General features: G+C 48.9%; 1 protein-coding gene across 7 annotated transcripts in view; it reads right to left on the minus strand.

Moving 5' to 3' along the window:
* LOC125727623 (transcription factor 7-like 2) overlaps positions 1 to 22,298 on the minus strand; it is a 39,805-nt gene that overhangs the window by 4,794 nt on the left and 12,713 nt on the right. For 3 of the 7 annotated variants that reach the window (XM_049004470.1, XM_049004473.1, XM_049004471.1), the window contains exons 5-10: positions 10,369 to 10,495; positions 6,378 to 6,465; positions 3,819 to 3,905; positions 2,577 to 2,696; positions 1,907 to 2,069; positions 1,705 to 1,812 (exon numbers count right to left, since the gene is read on the minus strand). In XM_049004470.1, coding sequence (XP_048860427.1) covers positions 1,705 to 1,812; positions 1,907 to 2,069; positions 2,577 to 2,696; positions 3,819 to 3,905; positions 6,378 to 6,465; positions 10,369 to 10,495 — 693 coding nt within the window. Of the gene's footprint in view, positions 1 to 1,700; positions 1,813 to 1,906; positions 2,070 to 2,576; positions 2,697 to 3,818; positions 3,906 to 6,377; positions 6,466 to 10,368; positions 10,496 to 22,298 lie in introns of all 7 variants that reach the window. The other 4 variants (XM_049004469.1, XM_049004472.1, XM_049004476.1 and 1 more) reach the window with 3 other exon arrangements.

Raw genomic sequence — 22,298 nt, forward strand, 5'->3', positions numbered from 1 at the left:
AACACATACACACGCACAGGCTAACACACCAACGTCACATAAACACATACACACGCACAGGCTAACACACCAACGTCACATAAACACACACACGCACAGGCTAACACACCAACATCACATAAACACACACAGGCTAACACACCAACATCACATAAACACACACAGGCTAACACACCAACGTCACATAAACACACACAGGCTAACACACCAACATCACATAAACACACACGCACAGGCTAACACACCAACATCACATAAACACACACAGGCTAACGCACCAACGTCACATAAACACATACACACGCACAGGCTAACACACCAACGTCACATAAACACACACACGCACAGGCTAACACACCAACGTCACATAAACACACACAGGCTAACACACCAACGTCACACCGCTCATTCCTGTCACAAGTCACCTGATCTCTTGCCTTTACTCTCCCCACCCCCTTACGTCTTGCTATGTCACATGGCAAGATCAAGCATAACATTCACACATCCAAATCATAATTCATTTATTTAAAAAAAAAAATTTAAAATCCAGATGACTCAGTTGGGTGAGGCTTATTTTTCCAAGTAGCACGCCAGTGAGGATGAATAAAGATCAAAGGCAGCCACAGCCGCTGGCCGGATCTTACTCCGTACGCGGCCGTGTGGTCATTAGCCGCCGTGACCGAGGGCGGCCATCACAAATACGCAGTAAGCGCAGACGGAAGATTCCGGCATGAAGGGACAGGGGCTTGGAAGCCGGGGCAAGCTGACGCGAGATTGGAGGACACAACCTGGCTTCCACACATTACCTGAGCAGAATGGTGCATCCGATCCGACTGGGGTCGTGCGACTGAGTGGCTCTAATACACACGGGGGTAACATTTCATGTTTCTGCCCCCCCACTCGAAAAGTCACCCCTTCCCTGTGTAGCGACTGTTTGTGGCACACAGGGGGCCAACGCAAGTGTGTGGCTTGACTGGTGGTGAACGCCATGGCCGATGGCACCAAACTTTTGAGAATCAGCGGCTAGGCAGCCCTGGGGGGCATCGGTAAAACTACAGGTCGCCGCGTGACATCTGCCCTCATGCAGACCTTTGTGATACCGCAACACACATGATCGCATGACGCTGATTGTCAGACAGGTCTGTATATCCTTCTGGGTTTTTGTGTGGGGGGGGGGGGGGGGGGGGGGGGGGGGGTTTGCGTTCCAGCAAGATGAACAGTCTGCTGAGAAAACAGTCATGTGACCCCCAGTCGCACGAAGCTGCACGATGACTGTGTCACTAGTCATAGCAAAGGTCCTTTTCAGTCCAACTGGAACTAGAGAATGCAAGTTTGCGCACGCACACACACTCACACACAGATTAAGTATCTATATCTTTGTGGGGACTCTCCATTCATTTCTATGAGCATAACCCTAATCCCAGCAATGACAGCCTTAACGTTATCTGTTACCCCCCCCCCCCCCAGCCCTAACAGTGAAGCACAAGCCTTCTGGCATTTTTAGTTTTTTGATTGCAGTCAGATTTTTTATAAAACTGAGTTTCCCCTTGTGGGTTCTGAAAAAAAAATCCCCGCAAAGTCAAAATAACAGGTTTTTATCACATTGCAGTAGTTCTCTCTCTCTCTCTCTCTCTCTCTCAGAAAAACTCTCAGATAGATACAAACACACACACACACACACACACACACACAGCAGAGACTCACATAGTTGTCCCTGGCCGACCAGCTGGGGTACAGTTGCATGTGTAGCTGCCGTTCCTTCCTGGCCAGCTCATAGTACTTGGCTTGCTCCTCCCTGGTTAGGGCGTGCCACTGGAGAGAGAACACAGGGACCGCCGTGGGCTTCGGGAAGACTCGCTGGCTGACGTCCCCACAGCACCCCCCGGTGGCGTGGCTGTGCACTTACCTTCCTGCCCAGGATCTGGTTGATGGCGGCGCTCTCCTTCAGAGTGCACTCAGCGATCACCTTGGCTCGCATCTCCTTCATGTAGAGCATGAAGGCATTCAGGGGCTTCTTAATCACTGGCTTCTTCGGTTCCTTCTCTTGCTTTGCCTGCTGGTGGGGTTTGCTGTTTTTGGGGGGGGGGGGGGGGCACGAGGACAGAGTCACACCACGACACTCCATACAGACCCAGCCACCGGAACGCAGCAAGGGCCAGGACAGACATTTTTCCCCACCAGAATACATTACCTGCTGTATGTGGGATTTGACCTTATAACGTACCGTTCCTAACACAGCTGCCCCAAAGCACTTCACCATATAAACATTTTATTTGTTTGGCAGATGCTTATCCAAAACGACATACATTTACGACAAAGCAGGGTCAAACAGGCCCTGGAGCAAATGGGGGTTAAGTCCCTCACTGAAAGGCCCAATGGTGAAAACATTCTCCAGACCCTGGGATTCGAACCGATTCCGGTCACAGGTGCAGTGTCCGAATCCACTGACCCACAGACATATACAAAATTCCACAGCTCCCTGGGTCCACAGCTTCTCATCTTAGGCACAGAATTTGCAGGTCAAGTTTGGTTTATAATAAGGACCAACAACAATAAATAATCAGGAGGATACTCACGAGTACATGTTCCGGTCGTATTGGTCATGCTCGTGTTTGCCTGTAGAGGGCACTATGGCAGGGTGTGGGATCCCTGTGGAGTGCATGCCTGAAGGGCCCAACATCAGGGAGTGAGAAAACCTAGAAAAACAGATGCAGGCATCTCCAATACCTGTACAGATAGGCTTCAGACACTAGGTGGCGCTCTGCGAAACTGCATAGCAAAGCCAAAACAGCACTAATAGACAGCAGTGGACAACTGGTATATACAGCAACCTTAAAGTAGGGCTCCCCAGCTCCGGTCCTGGAAGGCCAGTCTGAGACAGTTTCACAGATTTCCTTGCTCAAACACGCCCACCAAACCTTGTAATTAGTGGATTCAGATGCGCGTTAGCAGGGAAATCTGCACACCGTGTTGGATTCTGGCCCTGCAGGACTAAAATTTGAAAACCCTGCCTTAAAGGTCAACAACGACATAAAGAAAAAGTGAAGAAACGACCTCTTGTTAACCCCGAGCTCTCCAAAATATCATAGCTGCTTAACCTTATTTCAGTCACTTGCTGGGACAATAAAAGCAGCCACAGAAATTGGGAGTGCAAAGCTCCGGGATCTTTGCCGTCGTCTTTCCATCATAGGGTTAAAGGCAGAAACCTTCGCACAGAGATGCAGACGCACACAAAGCATGTCCTGTGTAGGTGGCCGAATCCCGCATCGCAAGAGGCTGGGTCTCACTGCTCCCGACTTATAAAAGCGGGCAGGGCTGGACTGAGATTAAACAAAAAAAAAATTTGTCCTGAACTGTGGGGTCCCACAAGTTGAATTTTGCAGACCTGGGGTGGTGGAGCGCAGGGGGTTCCCTGTTCAATTCTGGCCCACAAATCCATTAGGCAACTGGGGAAAATGTAACTGTAAATGTAATTGTAACTGTAATTGTAACTGTAATTGTATGGCAGGCGGCCAGTCCAGCCCTAGAAGCCGGCATATTGAAGGCAGACATTTGTGAAAGGTGATGGTGGGGAGTTGCTTACCCCCCCCCAAAAAAAAAGACACAAATAAGCGCGACGGATGCTGCCACACCTAAAGCACGCAGGGGGAGGGAGTGGGAAGGGGGGCGGACACGCACACGCAGGGGCACCTAAACGATGTGGGGGAGGGGGGCAGGGCGATGCAAGCGTCAGCAGGAGCCGTTGGAGGGGGATTGTGGGGGGGGGGAAGCCGTGTTGCTGCTGCCCCCCCCCCAGCCAGGAGCAGCTCATACTATACCTGGAGTAGGAAGAGCTGCTGGGTAGACCAGAGGAGTAGGGCTGCCTGAATCCACAGGAGGAGATGGGATAGACAGGCTGACTCTGCCTACGGTCAGGGGCGAGACGAGATTGAGACACGGCCCACCGGGGAAGCCCCCCCATCAGAACACGGAGGCGGAAGTTTGAGGCGCCGCTGACTGCTAGGGGGGGTGGTTGGGGATGGGGGGCTGCATGTCTGGGCCTGTGACGGCAGCTGCCGGCATTCCTGCTGGGGTGGTGGTGGTGGGGGGGGGATCACAATCACCTGACTGAAGGCACCCGGGACCCTTTGATATGGAACGGCTGTGGTGTCGGTTGGGGGGGGGGGGGGGGGGCAGCGGGAGGAGTGCAGATCAAAGGCCGAGGGGGCAGTGCTGATGTGTCGCTCACAGGTGGGGGGGGGGCGCATGAGGCACAGATTCAGTTGCTAATCAGAACCAACAGGCCAATTAGGGAGGATGCAGCCACTGGAAGCACACGGCCGCCCCGATCGGCTCTGGGGCCAGGAGCAATGCTGATGGAGTCCTTTGTCCATCTCTCCCTCTCCGTCATTCTCTCTCTCCGTCATTCTCTCTCTCTCTCTCTCTCTCCGTCATTCTCTCTCTCTCTCCCTCTCTCCGTCATTCTTTCTCTCTCTCCCTCTCTCCGTCATTCTTTCTCTCTCTCCCTCTCTCTGTCATTCTCTCTCTCTCTCCCTCTCTCTCTCCCTCTCTCCGTCATTCTTTCTCTCTCTCCCTCTCTCCGTCATTCCCTCTCTCTCCCTCTCTCTATCATTCCCTCTCTCTCTCCCTCTCCCCATCATCCCCTCTCTCTCTCTGTCCCTCTCTCCGTCATTCTCTCTCTCTCTCTGTCCCTCTCTCCGTCATTCTCTCTCTCTCTCTCTCTGTGTCCCTCTCTCCGTCATTCTCTCTCCCTCCCTCTCCCTGTCATTCCCTCTCTCTCTCCCTCCCTGTCCCCATCATCCTCTCTCTCCCTCCCTCTCTCTGTCATTCTCTCTCTCTCTGTCCCTCTCTCCGTCATTCTCTCTCTCTCTGTCCCTCTCTCCGTCATTCTCTCTCTCTCTCTGTCCCTCTCTCCGTCATTCTCTCTCTGTCCCTCTCCCCGTCATTCCCTCTCTCTCTCCCTCTCCCCATCATCCCCTCTCTCTCTCTCTGTCCCTCTCTCCGTCATTCTCTCTCTCTCTGTCCCTCTCTCCGTCATTCTCTCTCTCTCTGTCCCTCTCTCCGTCATTCTCTCTCTCTCTGTCCCTCTCTCCGTCATTCTCTCTATCTTTCTCTCACTCATTCCTCTTTCTCCGTCCCTTCACCTCCAGGGTGACGGTCCAAGGCAGGCACGAGAAACAGGCCGCGGTCCCCAGGAGAGAGAACAAAGGGATTCTGTTTCAGACTGCATGGCTCCACAGAGAGAGCTGCCCCCCCCGATGCCAGACCTTAAGGGGCGGGGACACGACGTGCGCTTCCCGTGGCAATGGCGACTGAAAAGCCTAGCTGACATGACGACGCAATGACGCGAGAGACCTCGTCTGACAGTTCCTTACCGTCCAGTTTTGCAAAAATGTAAGCAGGAGCAGTGAGCATATTGATGACGTGTGATGTCACCAAACAGCCCTGTACAGTGCTCTGAGAAACAACAGGACTGCGTGATACGAGCGAAACACTGTCATCCAATAATAAACTTGGCGTCTCAATGCTGGAATAAGTTGTCAGCACTAGTGAGGAGAGTAACCAAGGGCGACGTAATGATGTAATGACCAAAGTCACGAAAAGGATGGAGTGGACAGTCTTTGGAGTTACCAGACAAACTGCGTTGTCTGACGTGTGAGTGAGAAGCGTCATTAAAAATGTATGAAAATGAGGGCTTAGACTTTACTGGGTCTGATTTTACATTTACAGCTGACACTTGGTATAGGGGAGTGTTACAATTTGTGTGCTTCCTGGGATTTGAACCTACGACCTCTGCGTTGTTAGAAAATACTTTACTGGTTGAGCATTTAATAGACATGAACGGGAACTCACTCCATCCATCCATCCATTTTCCAAACCGCTTACCCTACTAGGTCGCGGGGGGTCCGGAGCCTATCCCAGAAGCAATGGGCACGAGGCAGGGAACAACCCAGGATGGGGGGCCAGCCCATCGCAGGGCACACTCACACACCATTCACTCACGCATGCACACCTACGGTCAATCTAGTAACTCCAATTAGCCTCAGCATGTTTTCGGATTCTGGGGGGAAACCGGAGTACCCGGAGGAAACCCCACGACGACATGGGGAGAACATGCAAACTCCGCACACATGTGACCCAGGCGGAGACTCGAACCCGGGTCCCAGAGGGGAGGGGTGGTCACAGAAAATTGTGAAGGGTGAACTGAGAGCCCCCCCTTAAAACAGCCTTAGCGACGTCCAAGGTTTGAGTTACGACATAGTGACGGGGTGTTCCGTGTTAATCAGCGTCCGGGATCCTCGAGGGGTCTGTGAGTAAGTCCTATGGAATGATCGCCGCACCCGCGTGTCAGGACCGGCGCGGGACGTCTCACTTACCAGCCCATGGAAGGGGGGATCTGGCCTACACCGCCCGGGGGCAGGGAGTAGAATCCTGAAAGGTCCTGGGACTGGTGCCGGTGGATTCCTACAGAACCGCAGCGGAAAGAGACTTTCATGAAAAGGAGTCATCACTTGTCCAGGAGCCTACCATTATAGGGGCAATATCGGGGGCTAACCCCCACCCCCCAGCCAAACAGGTACAAGTGGGCAGGTCCAGTGTGTCTGAGCTGGACAGGACAAAGGACCAAGAACACACTAGCGTGGTACAAGAATTCAGCAGGCAGATTTAATTTCATACTTCAGCGTACGAGTCTCAGATTTTTATCACCGTCGAGAGCCGTGACAATAGCTTAACACACTCGTCCTGTCCCACACGTCAAACCTTTAAATAATCAAGGTAACCTTCTATAATTGTTTCACCACCTTGATGACAAAAAAAAGCACAGGGAAAATGAGCAAATATTTAGCTGTACAATTAAGACAATTTCTATACTAATTAGGGCAAAAAAACAAAAAAAAAACACCGTGAGACTTCAAGACACGTTCAGGAATTCCGTGCAACTGGCCTTACGTTAAACACCCAATATATCAAACAGTGGTAAAAAGTCAAATACAGGAAGAAGTGAGGCACCCTGGGAAAAAAAAACATCACCCAAGCAGTACCTCAGAAATGTTGCCGTTTTCCTGCTATTCTTTTCGGGTTCTAGGTTTCCGTACCGCCCATCAGGGGCTCCTTATGTCCCTGGACCATCATGGGACTGTGATCGTGCCCAAAACACTCCGGCTACCATGACAGAGTTGCCCCTTTTGGCCAGAGGGGTTCGACGACTGACAGGAAGTCATTTGTCAGTCCTGAGCACCTACCACTTAAATGAGTGGAAGAGACCCTGTGTTTTGTTAAAGAATGTGCCAGATAACTATCATTTGCAGTAGCTGCAGGGCTGTCTGGGGCTCCTACCATCTACTGAGATCTTTAACTGGGAGGATTCTGAGTCACCCGCCTTTGAACCTGGCCTACATCCTTTATCCCCGAAAGTCCGTTCTCCACATCAAGACAGCGGGGCGTACTCTCACGGGCCACTAAACTCCTCCTCCGCAAAAAGCCAGCAGTAAAGGCGGCCTACAGTGGAGCTTCGCCTCCGATTTATAGGGGTTTAATCGCAAAACAAAACCGAAAACAAACAACTCCAAAAGCCTAGCTTGGCAGCAAAATAAAAACAAACATTGTTCGACTCCATTTACACGTTTGACGGATAATGTAGAATTTCCACACTAATCGGCTATGACTAATTTACTGCAGACAAAAAAAAAAAACGAATGAATAAACAAACAAAAATTATGAAGAAAACTTCCATCTTCTTACTTAAAATAATCTTTTATTGTCCATGAACCCCAAGGAGCGAGAATTCAGTCACTGTGCGCGGAATAGATTTCATGAACAAACTGGGCACTCTAGTCAGACAGAAAACAACTTAACCAGAACTCACCCCATTCAGCAATGCTTTGAAAGCAGCTATTAATACATACATCATTTTACTCATTTAATGGTAGCTTATGGTATCACAATGTGTAACTATTTTGACAGTCTCAGTGCACAATGCCGGGAAAACAGGAGATGTTAATATTGCAGAAAGCGAAACCCAGAGTGAGGACCTGAATGACTGAGTCTGACCCTGTACTGTACATTAAATGGCGTCCCTCTGAAAGTTTCCGTCATGTACAGTTCTGTCACGTCCACCGCCCTTGGCGTCTGCAGCCTCTGCGGCGTCTGCAGGCACTACCGCCGGTCTGCACCCCCTGCCTCTGCGACGTCTGCAGGCACTACCTCCGGTCTGCACCCCCTGCCTCTGCGACGTCTGCAGGCACTACCTCCGGTCTGCACCCCCTGCCTCTGCGGCGTCTGCAGGCACTACCTCCGGTCTGCACCCTCTGCCTCTGCGGCGTCTGCAGGCACTACCTCCGGTCTGCACCCTCTGCCTCTGAGGCGTCTGCAGGCACTACCTCCGGTCTGCAGCCTCTGCCTCTGCGACGTCTGCAGGCACTACCGCCGGTCTGCACCCTCTGCCTCTGCGACGTCTGCAGGCACTACCGCCGGTCTGCACCCTCTGCCTCTGCGACGTCTGCAGGCACTACCTCCGGTCTGCACCCCCTGCCTCTGCGACGTCTGCAGGCACTACCTCCGGTCTGCACCCCCTGCCTCTGCGGCGTCTGCAGGCACTACCTCCGGTCTGCACCCTCTGCCTCTGCGGCGTCTGCAGGCACTACCTCCGGTCTGCACCCTCTGCGGCGTCTGCAGGCACTACCTCCGGTCTGCACCCTCTGCCTCTGCGGCGTCTGCAGGCACTACCGCCGGTCTGCACCCTCTGCCTCTACAACGTCTGCAGGCACTACCTCCGGTCTGCACCCTCTGCCTCTGCGGCGTCTGCAGGCACTACCTCTGGTCTGCACCCTCTGCCTCTGCGACGTCTGCAGGCACTACCTCCGGTCTGCACCCTCTGCCTCTGCGACGTCTGCAGGCACTACCTCTGTTCTGCAGCCTCGGCATCTGCAGCCTCTGCGACGTCTGCAGGGTCTATGGCTTCCCGACTCCCACACTGGCCCCGCACGTGCCGCCATATGTTCGTTTTCTACAGACTAGCAAAACCTGACTGACAGATGACGAGCGCCCCCCCCATCCCCCCCCCCCACCACCATAAAGTAACACATCTTAATGAGAGGGCACACACACGTACACAGACACACGTATGCGCTGACAGAGCCCCCTTTATTACCAGTGAGTCAGTGCACTCTGCGTCTATTACAGCGGCGGAGTCTAGACACAGCACCACTGCTGGGGAATTCCAGCTGGACCCAGGAGGGAACCCTGAGTCACTCCCGTGGCGGCAAGGAGCTGGAGCCGAGCGCAAATGATAATACGGAGGGACGCTGCTCTGCTACCAGCGCGGGCGACAAACCCCCAGTGATGAGTCACTTTGTTCGGTCAGCTTTTATTTACCAAATAGCTGGAAACCACGCGGTAAACGAACACTGTCAAACGGTGTGGAAATGAAGTAATGACAGTCATTATTAAAGTGATTTACAGCAAAAATACGGCGCCCGTCAAATCATCACAAGCCAGAGCCGCCACGCGACGCACTGTTTGAGTGGGTCCTCAAATGTCTAGCCCCCCCAGCGGCCTGCGTGCGCAGCACATGTGGCATGTATGAGCCTTAAGCAGAACCTCATGAACTACAGAGATGGTCCTATGTGATTGTCACCCTAATTGCTTCCAGCTCTGTAAGAGGGGATAGCAGGGGTGGGGGGTATATGTTGGTCACCCACCCCCACCCCCCCTCCCATGGGGTCCAGACCACTTCAAGGATAGGAGGAATGTGTGTGTGTGTGTGTGTGTGTGTGTGTGTGAAGCCCCCTCAGTGCTCCCACCAGGGCGGTGTCCCGCTGTCTTTCTCCAGTCATTGTGGCCCCACTGTTGTGGCCTGGCCAGACACATGGGGAGGTGAGCAGCAGTACCCAGTGTGGGGGGCATCGGTGGGGGAGGGGGGGATGGTTGCATGGGCAGGAGTTGCGTGACCGGGGGCTGTACACCATTCTGTCAACACTCCCTGGTGACTGAACTCGCAAAATGGAGCCAGAGTAGAGTCTACTGCCAAGCCAAGTGCATCCAAGCTGAGACGAAGTTCTGGCTTATTCTGATTGGACGGAACGCGGTAGCTCGTACACACCTTTCTGCTGTACCTCGTTATATTCCCTGTAATTGGGTGGCAGCATCGACTGAGCTGCACAAAACAAAAAACCAAGCAACAAAGAGCACAAAACTGGGTGGGGGGGGGGGGGTGGGCGCCAAGGTTTGAGAGGATCTCAACATTAGGGACTTTAATGGTCCTCTCTCTCAACAGAAAATTACGGGCCCTTGAGCCAAAAAAGGCCACAGTGGCCCAAGGAAACAGTTACCTAGGATACGAGACCTTCCAGAACTCGGGAGACATACCTGGCTTCTGGCTGATGTCTGCCGGCAGGTGGGCGGGGCTGGGGTTGAAGTGGTCGTTGCTGTAAGGCAGTAGTGGGGTGAGGGGGTGCATCCCGTGGGGCTGTTGGACCACAGATACTTTGTTGGACTTCAAGGGAGAGAGAGAGAGAGAGAGAGAGAGAAAGGGCAGATCATTGTAGGGGAGTGAGTGCGGTTGATCAACGAGGACTTTGATGACTAGGGGCAATGAAAGACTGGTAATGCTTACAACTAGGTTTCCATACATGATGCTGAATCTTCCGTCTGAGGACAGCAGATCACTCTTTGGAACACAGACCGTCCCGATAAGTACCAAGCTGGTGACATTTACGTATCCTCGACATAGCCCCCTACGAATCCTCGACATAGCCCCCCATGAATCCTCGACATAGCCCCCTACGATTCCTCGACATAGCCCCCCATGAATCCTCGACATAGCCCCCCACGTATCCTCGACATAGCCCCCTACGTATCCTCGACATAGCCCCCTACGTATCCTCGACATAGCCCCCTACGTATCCTCGACATAGCCCCCATCGAATCCTCGACATAACCCCCTACGTATCCTCGACATAGCCCCCTACGAATCCTCAACATAGCCCCCTACAAATCCTCAACATAGCCCCCTACAAATCCTCAACATAGCCCCCTACGTATCCTCGACATAGCCCCCTACGAATCCTCGACATAGCCCCCTACGAATCCTCGACAAAGCCCCCTACGAATCCTCACCCTGAGTCCAACAGCGAGCAGTGCAAGAGACCAGTTCAGAAATACCAGCATTTCATACCACACTGCTTCACATAATACATTCCTACCCTGTTCACACGTTTTTCCTTCTAATGAAGCAGTGCTTGGGCGAATCGAAACGACTGTCATTGTCACACAAAAATACGAAGGGGAAACGACATTCCCATGACCTGTAAACAGCCCCCATATGGAGTCTTCGCCATCAACCCAGATATTCTTTCCCATACGGCAATACAGCTATCCGCCATTTTATACTAATACGTACGTTTCTTCCCTGCTGGATACAATCAACGGCTCTTGAAGTGGTTCTTCATGTGTATTTTCTTTATACAGGCTTGCAGCGATTGAATGAGGATACTCATTTAACATATAATTACGACTCTCCCTCTAATTAACACCCTCTCCCCATGACATTATATAATTGCATTTCAGTAATTTTAAGACGCACACGGGGGGCAGGTGTGCACGCACCCCTGGACTGTCTCTGTCTTACGGCTGCGTTTTCAGCTAGATATGCTTCAAAGACAAATCCCAATACGATATTACGGCTTTTAAAGTAAGCCACTGTTTGTCGTATTGGATTTAAAAGGAAATCTATTACCATATTGTCAATCCCTTTTATCTCGCGTCTGTTTGAACAAGGACGAAACATCAGATAAAAGACTTAACGGTGTTTGAAAAACCACAATGGGTTTGCGGCCCTGTCCGACAGAAGACACGCTGACCACTTTTGCTGTGAGTTCATCACCCGCGCTGATAAAACACTTTAGTTATAATGTATTCTTTGGTTTTCAAAATACAAGTAGATTTTTGTGGCGGAAATTAGACGTCCTTTTTAGAATATACAAAGTGCTTTGAATGCAGTCTTTAATCTCCGAATGAATCGTTGTTAAATTAAGCATATTTAGTTGATTATCTCACTTTGGTTCATTATTGAGGTCAGAGTGACGCAGTACTTTCACGGGCTCGATGGTGAGGGAAAAATCCTTGTTTAAAACGGTTTTCCACAAAGAAAGTTTCAGATCTAGATTTTACGGTAAATGGGTTTTACCGAAGCGTGGCTCGTCACGCTTTGATCGCGACGACGGGCGACATTCCAGTTTGGCAGAAACGAAAGGTGAATTTAATAAAAAAGGAAAGGAAATGGTTTTGTCATGGCTGCTGCTCCGAATTACAACTTCAAGTGAGATCTCACTCGGAAAGCAGTAGGTCTTTTTTATGAATTTGTGAACGGATTCAACTTCTTGCCTGCCTGTCAGACTGACAGGATGTTGCAATGATCTTCATATATGAATATCTTCTGTCCTCGGTTGTGTGGCATATACTGATTTGTCGGTATCGATAATAAAATACGCAAAGCAACTCAAATTCGACTTCAGGACACTAAAGTCAATGACTGTAAAGGACTTCAGGCTCCCCAGTGTTGTTAAATCTCAATCTGAAATCATATATGAAGACACAGGTGGACTGATCTTTCATATCAGCATACATCTATAAAATCTGAAATACAATTACGAAGCAGCTTGTGGCTTTTATTACATGTCAACTGATTCGGGCTTGAGCTAATAATTCTCAGCTCAGGCGACAACCCACCGGAAAACAGGAAGTCAAGTCAACGGCACATCAATTTGCATTTCAGTCTCTGAAAAATATTCTGTATCAGCCTACCAATACAAGGAATTAATCTCTCGCGCATCCAACTCTGATGTCACCAAACAAATGATTTTGGAAATTCCACAATTGTGAAACTAAAACCACGGACAGGCCTACATTGTGGATTGGTAGCTGAACAGAAATCTGCTATTCCACACATTCAGAGGTGGAAATTCCAGAAAGTAAAAATCCAGTCCAGGTTGTTTCAACCAACCATTTGAGCATAAAGAGTCGCAGACACAGAGTACTCAACTGGTTGATTGAAGCAAAACCAAACCACTTGGACTGGATTTTTACTTTCTGGGCCTGACATTTCCACCTCTGCACACATTCTACATCTGTCTAGTCTGCAGTAACAATAAATGTTCGCATATGATGTGCTAGCTCTCCCAGGTCTCTGATCGTAACTGGCGACACGCGGTCTTAGCAAACTCTTTTGGGGAGCGATCACTATTTATTGCTGAATGCGCTTAGCTCACGCGACGCTTTCTTGTCGAGTACTTTTCTGCGATCAGCAGAATTGTCTGGAATGCATTTTTTATCAAGTTTGTCACATTCGGCTGAATTATTCCGCTTTCACATCCTTTCATGTTTACGTTTAAAAAACTTGGTCGGTGCTGCCTTTGCTAGCAGGATGTGGGATTATTGTTTACATTATACTTGAAGGAATACGTTAAGAAATAGTCTACATTTAAGTGCTATAAATTGCAGCCACATTATAAAGCAGTAAAAGACATAAAATTACTCAAATGTAATATTCAGTGAAAAAAATGTGTCGTCATTCCTAACTTAAAGAAAAGGCCAGAGAAGCGGCACTTTGTTCTGGCGACTGTTCCTTTATTGATCCCTCACATACCGGTGTTTTTTCCCCACATTCCCGCATTAGCTTTTTTTTAAAAAACGAAACTTTAAAGCCATCTCCACACCATTTGTTCAATTCTCAGTGGGACTTTTATGAAACTACCAGCTAACCCACTTATGATCCCTCCACCAGGAAGTGAAACAAACCATTTAATGAAACAAGCATATGTATTAGAAAAGCGTAAGAATGTGACAAGCAGAGAGGGGCATGTCTGCAGTCCAGGTGGTAATAGGGGACACAGTGTCCAGGTGCGTGTCCTGACTAATCGAGTCACCCCCCCCCCCCCCCTTCCGGCCACAGATCTGTATTAAAACTGTATCCCCTCAGCAGCACATGTGGAGAGCTGCAAGTCTGACCGGGCAAAGGATCTGAATCCGCCCTTTTTCGGCTTAATGCCTCACTCTGTGGTGTGGTTTTAGAATCAGTCTCTGTGGGATGAGATCCGTACTTAGCTTTCGGCACTACCCACACGTTTCGGGTGGGGGGGGGGGGGGGGGGAGAGACTGCCCTGAAGAAACCCAAAACTGAGAAATACGGCTTATAATCTCTTTCTATTTCACTTTTTTTTCCAATTTTACCTGCCTGCCTTCACAACGCCTTTGATCGAATAATTTAAAATCACAAAGGGGGCGGGAGTGAATTTATACATGCTCTGTATGACTGTATTGAAGACTACCAGTAACTAAGAGTGAGACGACCTTCCTGCTCGATTGAAAATGAAAAGCATTTAATTTCCAGATATAATCCAGATGTTCTGAATGCGGTGGTGTGTGTGTGCATGCTCGGGGGGGGGGAGGCCATGAGCGCACACACGTAATGCGCATAGTCGGGCGCAGGATGGCCACCATGGTCTCCACTCATAGGACGGCCCTCGTCATCACCGCTCACAGTCATAACAAACTGGCTGAATAAGACCTGTGAGCACAATCTGGAAACCATTCGGCTCATCCAAGGTTAAAATAATGAATGTTACTTAGTTTGGGGGGGGGTTTGACGGACTTCAAAGTAAAACCAGACATAACGCAGGCATTGGTAAATGATGCCTTTGAAACTACCCCCCCCCCCCCACCAACCCCCTGCAACACGCAATGTCGCCTACTCTCAACATTTCTGTTCACATTAAAGAAAATGGGCAACACCGATGACGGCGTGTCACGGACCACGTGGAAAGCTGACCGCAAAGAGGGGCGCACAAGGGACAGTTATCCCCCTCGCTAGGAAAAGAGGAGAAGGGGGCGTGGCAAATACCTTCTTATTTAGCACTCAAATCATTTTTTTAAAAAACAGCATACGCATTGCATTGAAGTATGCCACTGTGAACGTCTGCCCGAAGATACCAGAAAGCACAGTCACGTCCCTTGACGCGCAGCGAACGGGTCACATTTGACCGTTTTTATAAAAAAAATAAATAAAAAAAATGCTGTGCATCCCCTTGAAGAAGAAAACCACCAAGAAAATTTCTTAGAGATCCCCTTAAATCTATTTCTCCTTCAACAATGGTAAATTTCCAATAAATGTTGACTAAATTAAAAAAATGAAAACGCATTATTCAAATCATACTGAAAGCAGCAGAGCTCCGCTTCGAGGACTCGCGGCACTCGCCACTTTCTGACACCCGCGCCAGTGCCAAAATGGGAAACACCTCTTCTTTCCATTCCAAGCTAACAAAAACCAGCACTTTTATTTATTTGCTTATTTGTTTTTTTTTTTTGTATTTATTTATTTATTTTGTGCCAAATGGTCACATATTAAAAAAGGGATTCTTCTGGTCTATAGAAGCTGATATCTCCGCACCTCCCACAAAATGATTAGCGGGACAGCGTGGATAAAACAGGTCTCCAATTGATAAAGGCAGACTCGCACGGAACACCCCCGCTGACGACGTAAACTACAACCCCACCCCTCCCATTTGAATGATCAGGACTGACAGCATTCCCCTTCCGCTCAGACCAACCAAGTTCATCGCGTGAGGTCGTAGGTCTTGAAATGAAGAGACAGGTTTCCTTAAAGAATTTTTACAATCAATAGGACACAGCGCCCTGCGCCCCACCCCAGACATAGCCAGTAACATATCGAACACACCTTGCCAGTACAGCCACTCAGCGGTAATGATAATCACGGCATCTCGTCAGCAGATGAATTGGGAACTTGTTTTCCTCAGTCAAAAAACTTGGAGCTGCTGATGGTAATGATAAGTATTATCTGCTGGTGATAATTCAACATTTACTCCTTCGGTGGAGAAATAGAAGCCTTTCTGCATTTTTTTTTTTGCAATGCACACCTTTGTGAAGTAAAACAATAAATCGCCCAAAGACAGCCCATTTTTAAATGAGGCCACACCCACACCTGTCTGCCACCTATACGGCAACCTGCTGGCTTTAATTCCCACCTCCCAAGAGGATATCTTTCCTTTGGGGGGGAATCCATCCTCCCAAACCCTTGCGAGTCCCATCAACAAGAGAGTCACCAGCTCTCAAATTCCCACAGGATTCCCAAAAGTGTCCACAACGTTCCCAGCCAAGCAAATGATGGCCACACCCCCCCCCTCAGAAGGTGTCCCTTCAACGTTTCACAACACACTTGCTGCCACAGTGGCTGTAGACGCTTTTATGGACCGGAAATTAAGCACCTGTTGCATATTTCATCATAATCTCATCAGATGCTTCTCGACTAATAAAATGTCCCAGCACTGGACTTTGTCTGAAATCCATCCATCCGTCGACTTTCAGCATCGCACTGTTCGAATTCGCACGAACCACTGTATTCATCACACACCTTGCGTTCGTTCCTCTCTGTTGTGCATCTCGTCTCCTGTATTGATTCTCCGTTCGCACTTGTCATGTTGTCTCCAACAGAAGGAAGCAAATCTCCATCTCTTTCAGAATCACCCGATTCTGACCCTCCTCCTCCTCAGGCCAGAGCTCCCCCCCCCCACCCACCCACCCACGTTGGCAGTCTGCAGCACAAGGCAGGTGGATAGCCTGACCATCAGAAAGCAAGCAAGCAAGCACGCAAGCAAGCAAGCAAGCACGCAAGCAAGCAAGCACACAAGCAAGCAAGCACGCACACAATAGGGATGGAATGCAAAACCCTTATGGTTGGTTCATACTCCAAATTTGTGTCTGTGCAGCTGCGTATGCGCAGCTCTGGCTGACCAAAGTTAGCAGCCCTGTGAGCTGGTTCTCTGAACTTAGACAAGCGGACACAAACCTCACTGCTGCGGTACTCTAAGTGTGCTTCTCCACCACAACAGGTACCATATTTTTGGTACTTCAATGTGTTGGTTTTTCACTGGTATGAAAACTGGCACTGCCGCCAAACAACATCACAATGCAAGGCGGGGTATCACTGAATCCAAAAAATGGCTGTAGTGTATTATAGGGCTGGACAATGTGCGATATTAATAGTCACACTGTATGTTATGCACATGCAATTCTTACATTGCAAGTCAGCTGGAAAATAAGCTTTTTCTTACATTTAATTGTAAATTGTGTATAGACATAATAGTGCAGCGATTTTTTTTTTTTTTACATTTTCACGGGGAGGAAAATGTATAAAAATTTAGTTTTAATGATTATTCCTTTAATTAAACCTTGGGTCCCTTCATTTGTCCATCCATCCATTATGACTTATTTATTTTTTACTTTATCGCCGTTTTCTGAATTTGTAACTTTTGTCAAGACGGCAGCTGTACCGTGTTGTACCGCGTACAGGCGATTTGCATAACCAATCGAAAGAAAGCTTTTGCAAATTTCACCCCAAAGTACTACGGTACCAAAAGTACCCCAGCTGGTTTGGTACTTTAAGTACTGGAGCATTTGGATCTGATTCGCAACTGGAAGTCAATGGAAAAGGTAAAGTACCAAAAGTATGGTACCTGGTGTGGTAAAGTACCCTAAGTGGCCACCTTAAATCGGTACACATAGTTAGTACTGGAAAGGTGCCACATTCAGGACCACTTCAATGGTAGACAAGTTGTGTTTTCAGAGAAGCCATTCCACACACCATTGCTACACTGAGCTGCTATCTAGTACTTCAGGCTTTTCTGCGACATTCTCCTGCCTTATGAACAGGGCGCGTTCGGCCACATAAAGGCCACTGGCTAAGTAACGCCAGATACTGCGGCAGGCGGAACATAGAACTAAAAAAAAAAACAGAGGAGGGCGGCACTTCTGGGACGCTGGACCCACCACACACGACTGCGGCCTCACGCGATATTTAAAAATCGCATAGATTGGTCGTTCTAATACTTGGCTGAAATTCTGACCTTGTTTACAGGCCGCATGCAATCAGATCGGAATCAGAATCTACTGCCATGTGACTGAGGACCCTGGAAATCTGTGTGTGACTGTGCCCGACGATGGGTTCGTGGCCCATCCTGGGTTGTGCCCTACCTTGCGCCTGTAGCCTCCATGATAGACTCTGGACCCCCCCCCCGCGACCCTGAATAGGACAAGCGGTTATGGAAGACGGAGATATTCAACACTTTATGATGAAATAGGCTTTCTGTTAATGATTTTGTCCAACTGTAGACAACTATGGTTTTACAAGTAGATTAGGCTAGGCTATGATGTTTCTTAGATTAGGTGTACTATATCAAAACAAATTTACAATATATATATATATATATATATATATATATATATATATATATATATATATATATATATATATATATATATATATATATGTTTTTTTAATCGGAACGTAAACTCATCGTAACCCGGGAGACGGCGTATAGTACAGTAAGGCACCTGCATTCTCTAGTGCAGATTTCATCTAGCACCCCTTGCATTACGGTCTTATGGTTTAACACAAAAGGTGGGGAGGGGGTGGGCAGACTAGCAGCCACACTGTACGGCCGGAACACTACTCTGCCTGTACAAAGGCAGGATTAGTGACTTATCATCGGTGCCTCTCCATTTGCATTTGCATGTATACATGCATTAATGGCAGTAACTACACAGCGAGTTTCATTAAAAAACATGGCAACATTAAACAGAGGTGTAGGGGGTGATAAAGCAAACCTTTTATGTTGTGCGCCCCCCCCCCCCCAGGTTTAATTCCATTTCCCCTCTGGCTCATGCGATTACAGCAGAGAAGCCCCCCCCGCATCTGATTCTGCAGCCACCTGCTGGGTCTCTCCCCCCCCATCGGTGGCCCACCACGCCGTCTCCATGGTCACCACAAGCTGCCCGCTTGGGAATGTGGGGGTGCCAGCTGGGTGGGAGTGAGGGGGGGCGCGTGAAGCGGACGTGCGTTGCGTCGGGACACGGATCAGCTGACCAGCGCTATATAAATATCACCTCAGACACACACAAGACAAGCTACCAGGATTCACAGCTGCATGCGTGTGCACGCGTATGTCGCGGGGCAGTGCATGCTGGGACATCCCATCCGATAAGACGTATTCTAGTGCAGTTTTGTCAGCAGCTAATAAAAGCATCATTCCAAATATACAAAGTTGGCTTAAGCTTAAACCGGAGAGGAAAAAAATGGAAAAAAAAGGGGAAATGAAAAGTGTGTCAAAAATACACGTCCTTGTTGATGCCTGCAAAATTGGGAAAAGACATCCTGAGGAGGAAAAAAAAAAGCTTAGGAACAGGGATGGTGTATTGGCTCATCTGTTTACAAAAAGCTGGGGGGAGGGGCGGGATTATAGGGTCCACAACAACCACATGCCAGCTAGGGGGGGGCTCACAGTGAGGCCAGAAGGGAAGGGTGGCATTAAGTCAGAATGACATCGCACCGGGGCCTAGGGACGCCAGTCCCCCAACGCTGAGACGCGATATCGCTCCATGTCAGCAAGGAGGGGGGAGAAACATGAGAGGAGAATCCCATCTCGAAGCGAGCGCCTTCTGCGGGTTCTCTTTATGGTGGGATATTTCCACATGCCACGTCTGTTCGTAAGCCAGTGCCACATGCTGCTCTCGTTAGCGTGGCTGACGTCGTTCCGAGCGGCGAGCGGCCACCTCACACGGCCCCGACGTCGACTGGCTCCCGCTGCCTGCTACACGCCATTTCATGTGAGGCCTGCCGCGCTCGGGGTCGCGTTCGAGGACAAAACGCGCGTGTTACCCCGTTACTAGCACACTTTTTTCATGTATTTTACCCATTTATATGGCTATATCATGCCCAAGCGCGACCAGTTGTTCCTGGATACTTTTGTCAGCCCAAATTCCCAGCAAACACTGCACCTCTAGACCAAAGTGATCCCTTAGCGGCCATGTTTGTTAAATGTTTGTCGCTACCCGATCTGTACAGCCTTCCTGATCCGTTCCTTGTAGGTTCAGTTCATTGTAGCGTACGTGTGCGTCAGTCGCATCATTGACATCAAGCCTGTGTTCCGTATCTGGGCACAGTCAGTGACAATTCTGATGCGATCACTCTTCAAATGTGCTCAGGCACAGTGCAGAGTGGTCCACGCTAGCCGACAAACCGAACTTTGGGGGGTTAAATGTGCTTAGGCACTGTACAGATCAGCTAGCGTCAGTGCACCCTAAAGGTGTTAAACATTAAGACTCATACTAGCACTTGCATGGCTGTTTCGTAGTTTGTTTGTTAAGCGCTTAGCTTATTTGCCACTTCAAACGTTAGTCCCAGAAATTAATGGGAAGGAAGGAAGGGTTCGAACATTTGACATCGTAATTAAATAGCGTAACATTTTTCCATGCTTGTCTTGCGATGTTTTCATATCTTTCTGGATGGGGGGGGGGGGGACAGATGATTTAAACCTCGTTTCTGTTCTCTTGGTCATTTAGTTACACCTTATGACTTGGATGTTCTAATCGCCTCACCACAGGTAGGTGTAAGGAAACATGCAGCAAGGGCTCCTACTCGAGCAGACGTTGATGCGCATGCGGCCGACTTATTAACGCACAACAACTAAACCCGCACCAATCATGGTGGCCGACTCACAGCCCATACGTAAACATCTTAGCTGAAAATCCTGCTAGTTATTTCGCCAAATTTGCTTAGTTAAGTTGAGGGGTTAGTTAGCTGTTAGCACATTAAATAAATATACAGGTATGTAATCCCAGTAGCGAGATTTGTGATCCCCAATACTGGGTAGTACGGAAGAAGAAAGGTTGGAAAGATGATGAATTAATGCACAACGCAGTTTTATTAAACGAGAAAGCAGTCGAATACATGAAGAACTGAACAGCCATATATATTGAAAAAAATTTAAGTATGTACTTAGACACCAAGTATGTATTTAGACACTAAATGCGTCTAAGACAAGATTAAACAGTTCGTGTTAACGAGAATGCCGAGAATTTAGCGAGTAAGAGGAAGCAGGTTCACAGCCTACAACGATTACAGCTGCAGATTAACCTGAGCCGCCCCATAAAAAAATATTTATACATAGACATTTAATTGTTTAATTATTCAGTTACATCTTATTTCACGCTTCGATCCAAAGTGTTGCGCAATAGAGGGAAGAGTTACAATTTGTGTGCGCTCCCTGAGATTTGAACGTACAACCTTTGCGTTGTTAGCACGAAGCTCTACTTGTCGAAATACAGGAGCTGGGCAGGAGATACACTTATTATTAATTATAAATATTAATCACATGATAAAATAAAGCCGGATGGGCAGAGAGCGGAAGTGGCGAGTGACATTAGTGCATTAGCTGAACGACTGCACTATGCACCACAGCGTAATCCTGCGAGACCGTCGCTGCAGGCTGCGTAAATTCAGTGTAAATTGCGATAAATGTAGCGCCGCATGGCTGCTTTCCGGGCACCATTTTTATTTTCCCTCTCCAGTGGGTGCTCACAGCGGACATCCAGGCTCGCTGTCGCCCTCACGCCCTCCTACATATACCCCCCCCCCCCCCAGAAAGGCTCCCATTTAGGCCCTGTCGGATGCTATTAGCGCACGCGGTCTGATGCCTCCCCCTTTAATCTCTGGCAGCTGTTACTATTGACGGATATATTGATCTGATCTTCAGGCTTTCCCTTTCATCTCCCAGAACCCAAAAGGCGCACAAACCAGCTCTTTCTTGTTGTCCCTCTGACGTACTTTTGTCATAAACACCCCCCCCCCCCCCCCCAAGTAAAAGATACACTAGTTTGTTTTGTTGAATTTGCACGTTGTATGAATTGTGGAAGAAAATTAGACGGTCCGTTACCTTGGTGTGAATGTTGATATGTAAATGTATTAAATGGGCATGGCAGGGTTCATGTCATGTGACCTATAGCTGACAATGATCAAGGGATGCTCCCTGTGTCACTGAACACTTGATGCCGCACTGAAGGCCCGAGAGACAAATACAATAGACAGAGCCAAACCTATAGCGAAACTGAAAGTATCAGCTGATTAATGATAAGGTTACATCCCTGGGGGACACTGGGGCGTAATATAAAAACCCAAGTGCACGAGAAACATTTCGCAGACGGTGGTGGTGGAACAGCAGGCCTTCGCCAGCCTTGGCCTCATGGGGAGCACACCAGAATGGTTGCTTTCTAGTTAATGTGGTCCCTTGTGGTTTGGGGACTGGAACCGGTGTATTGAGAGAACGATCCGTATGAATGAACTACCATGAAAACTATTGTCTACATGTGAAATGTACAATTGCTGGTCATGTGACCATAGTGCCTGCTCATCACATGACCCTCCAGTAGATACAGCTCCTGTCTCCCAT

The sequence above is a fragment of the Brienomyrus brachyistius genome, unplaced genomic scaffold, assembly GCF_023856365.1.
Source record: "Brienomyrus brachyistius isolate T26 unplaced genomic scaffold, BBRACH_0.4 scaffold105, whole genome shotgun sequence".
Classification (NCBI taxonomy): domain Eukaryota; kingdom Metazoa; phylum Chordata; class Actinopteri; order Osteoglossiformes; family Mormyridae; genus Brienomyrus; species Brienomyrus brachyistius.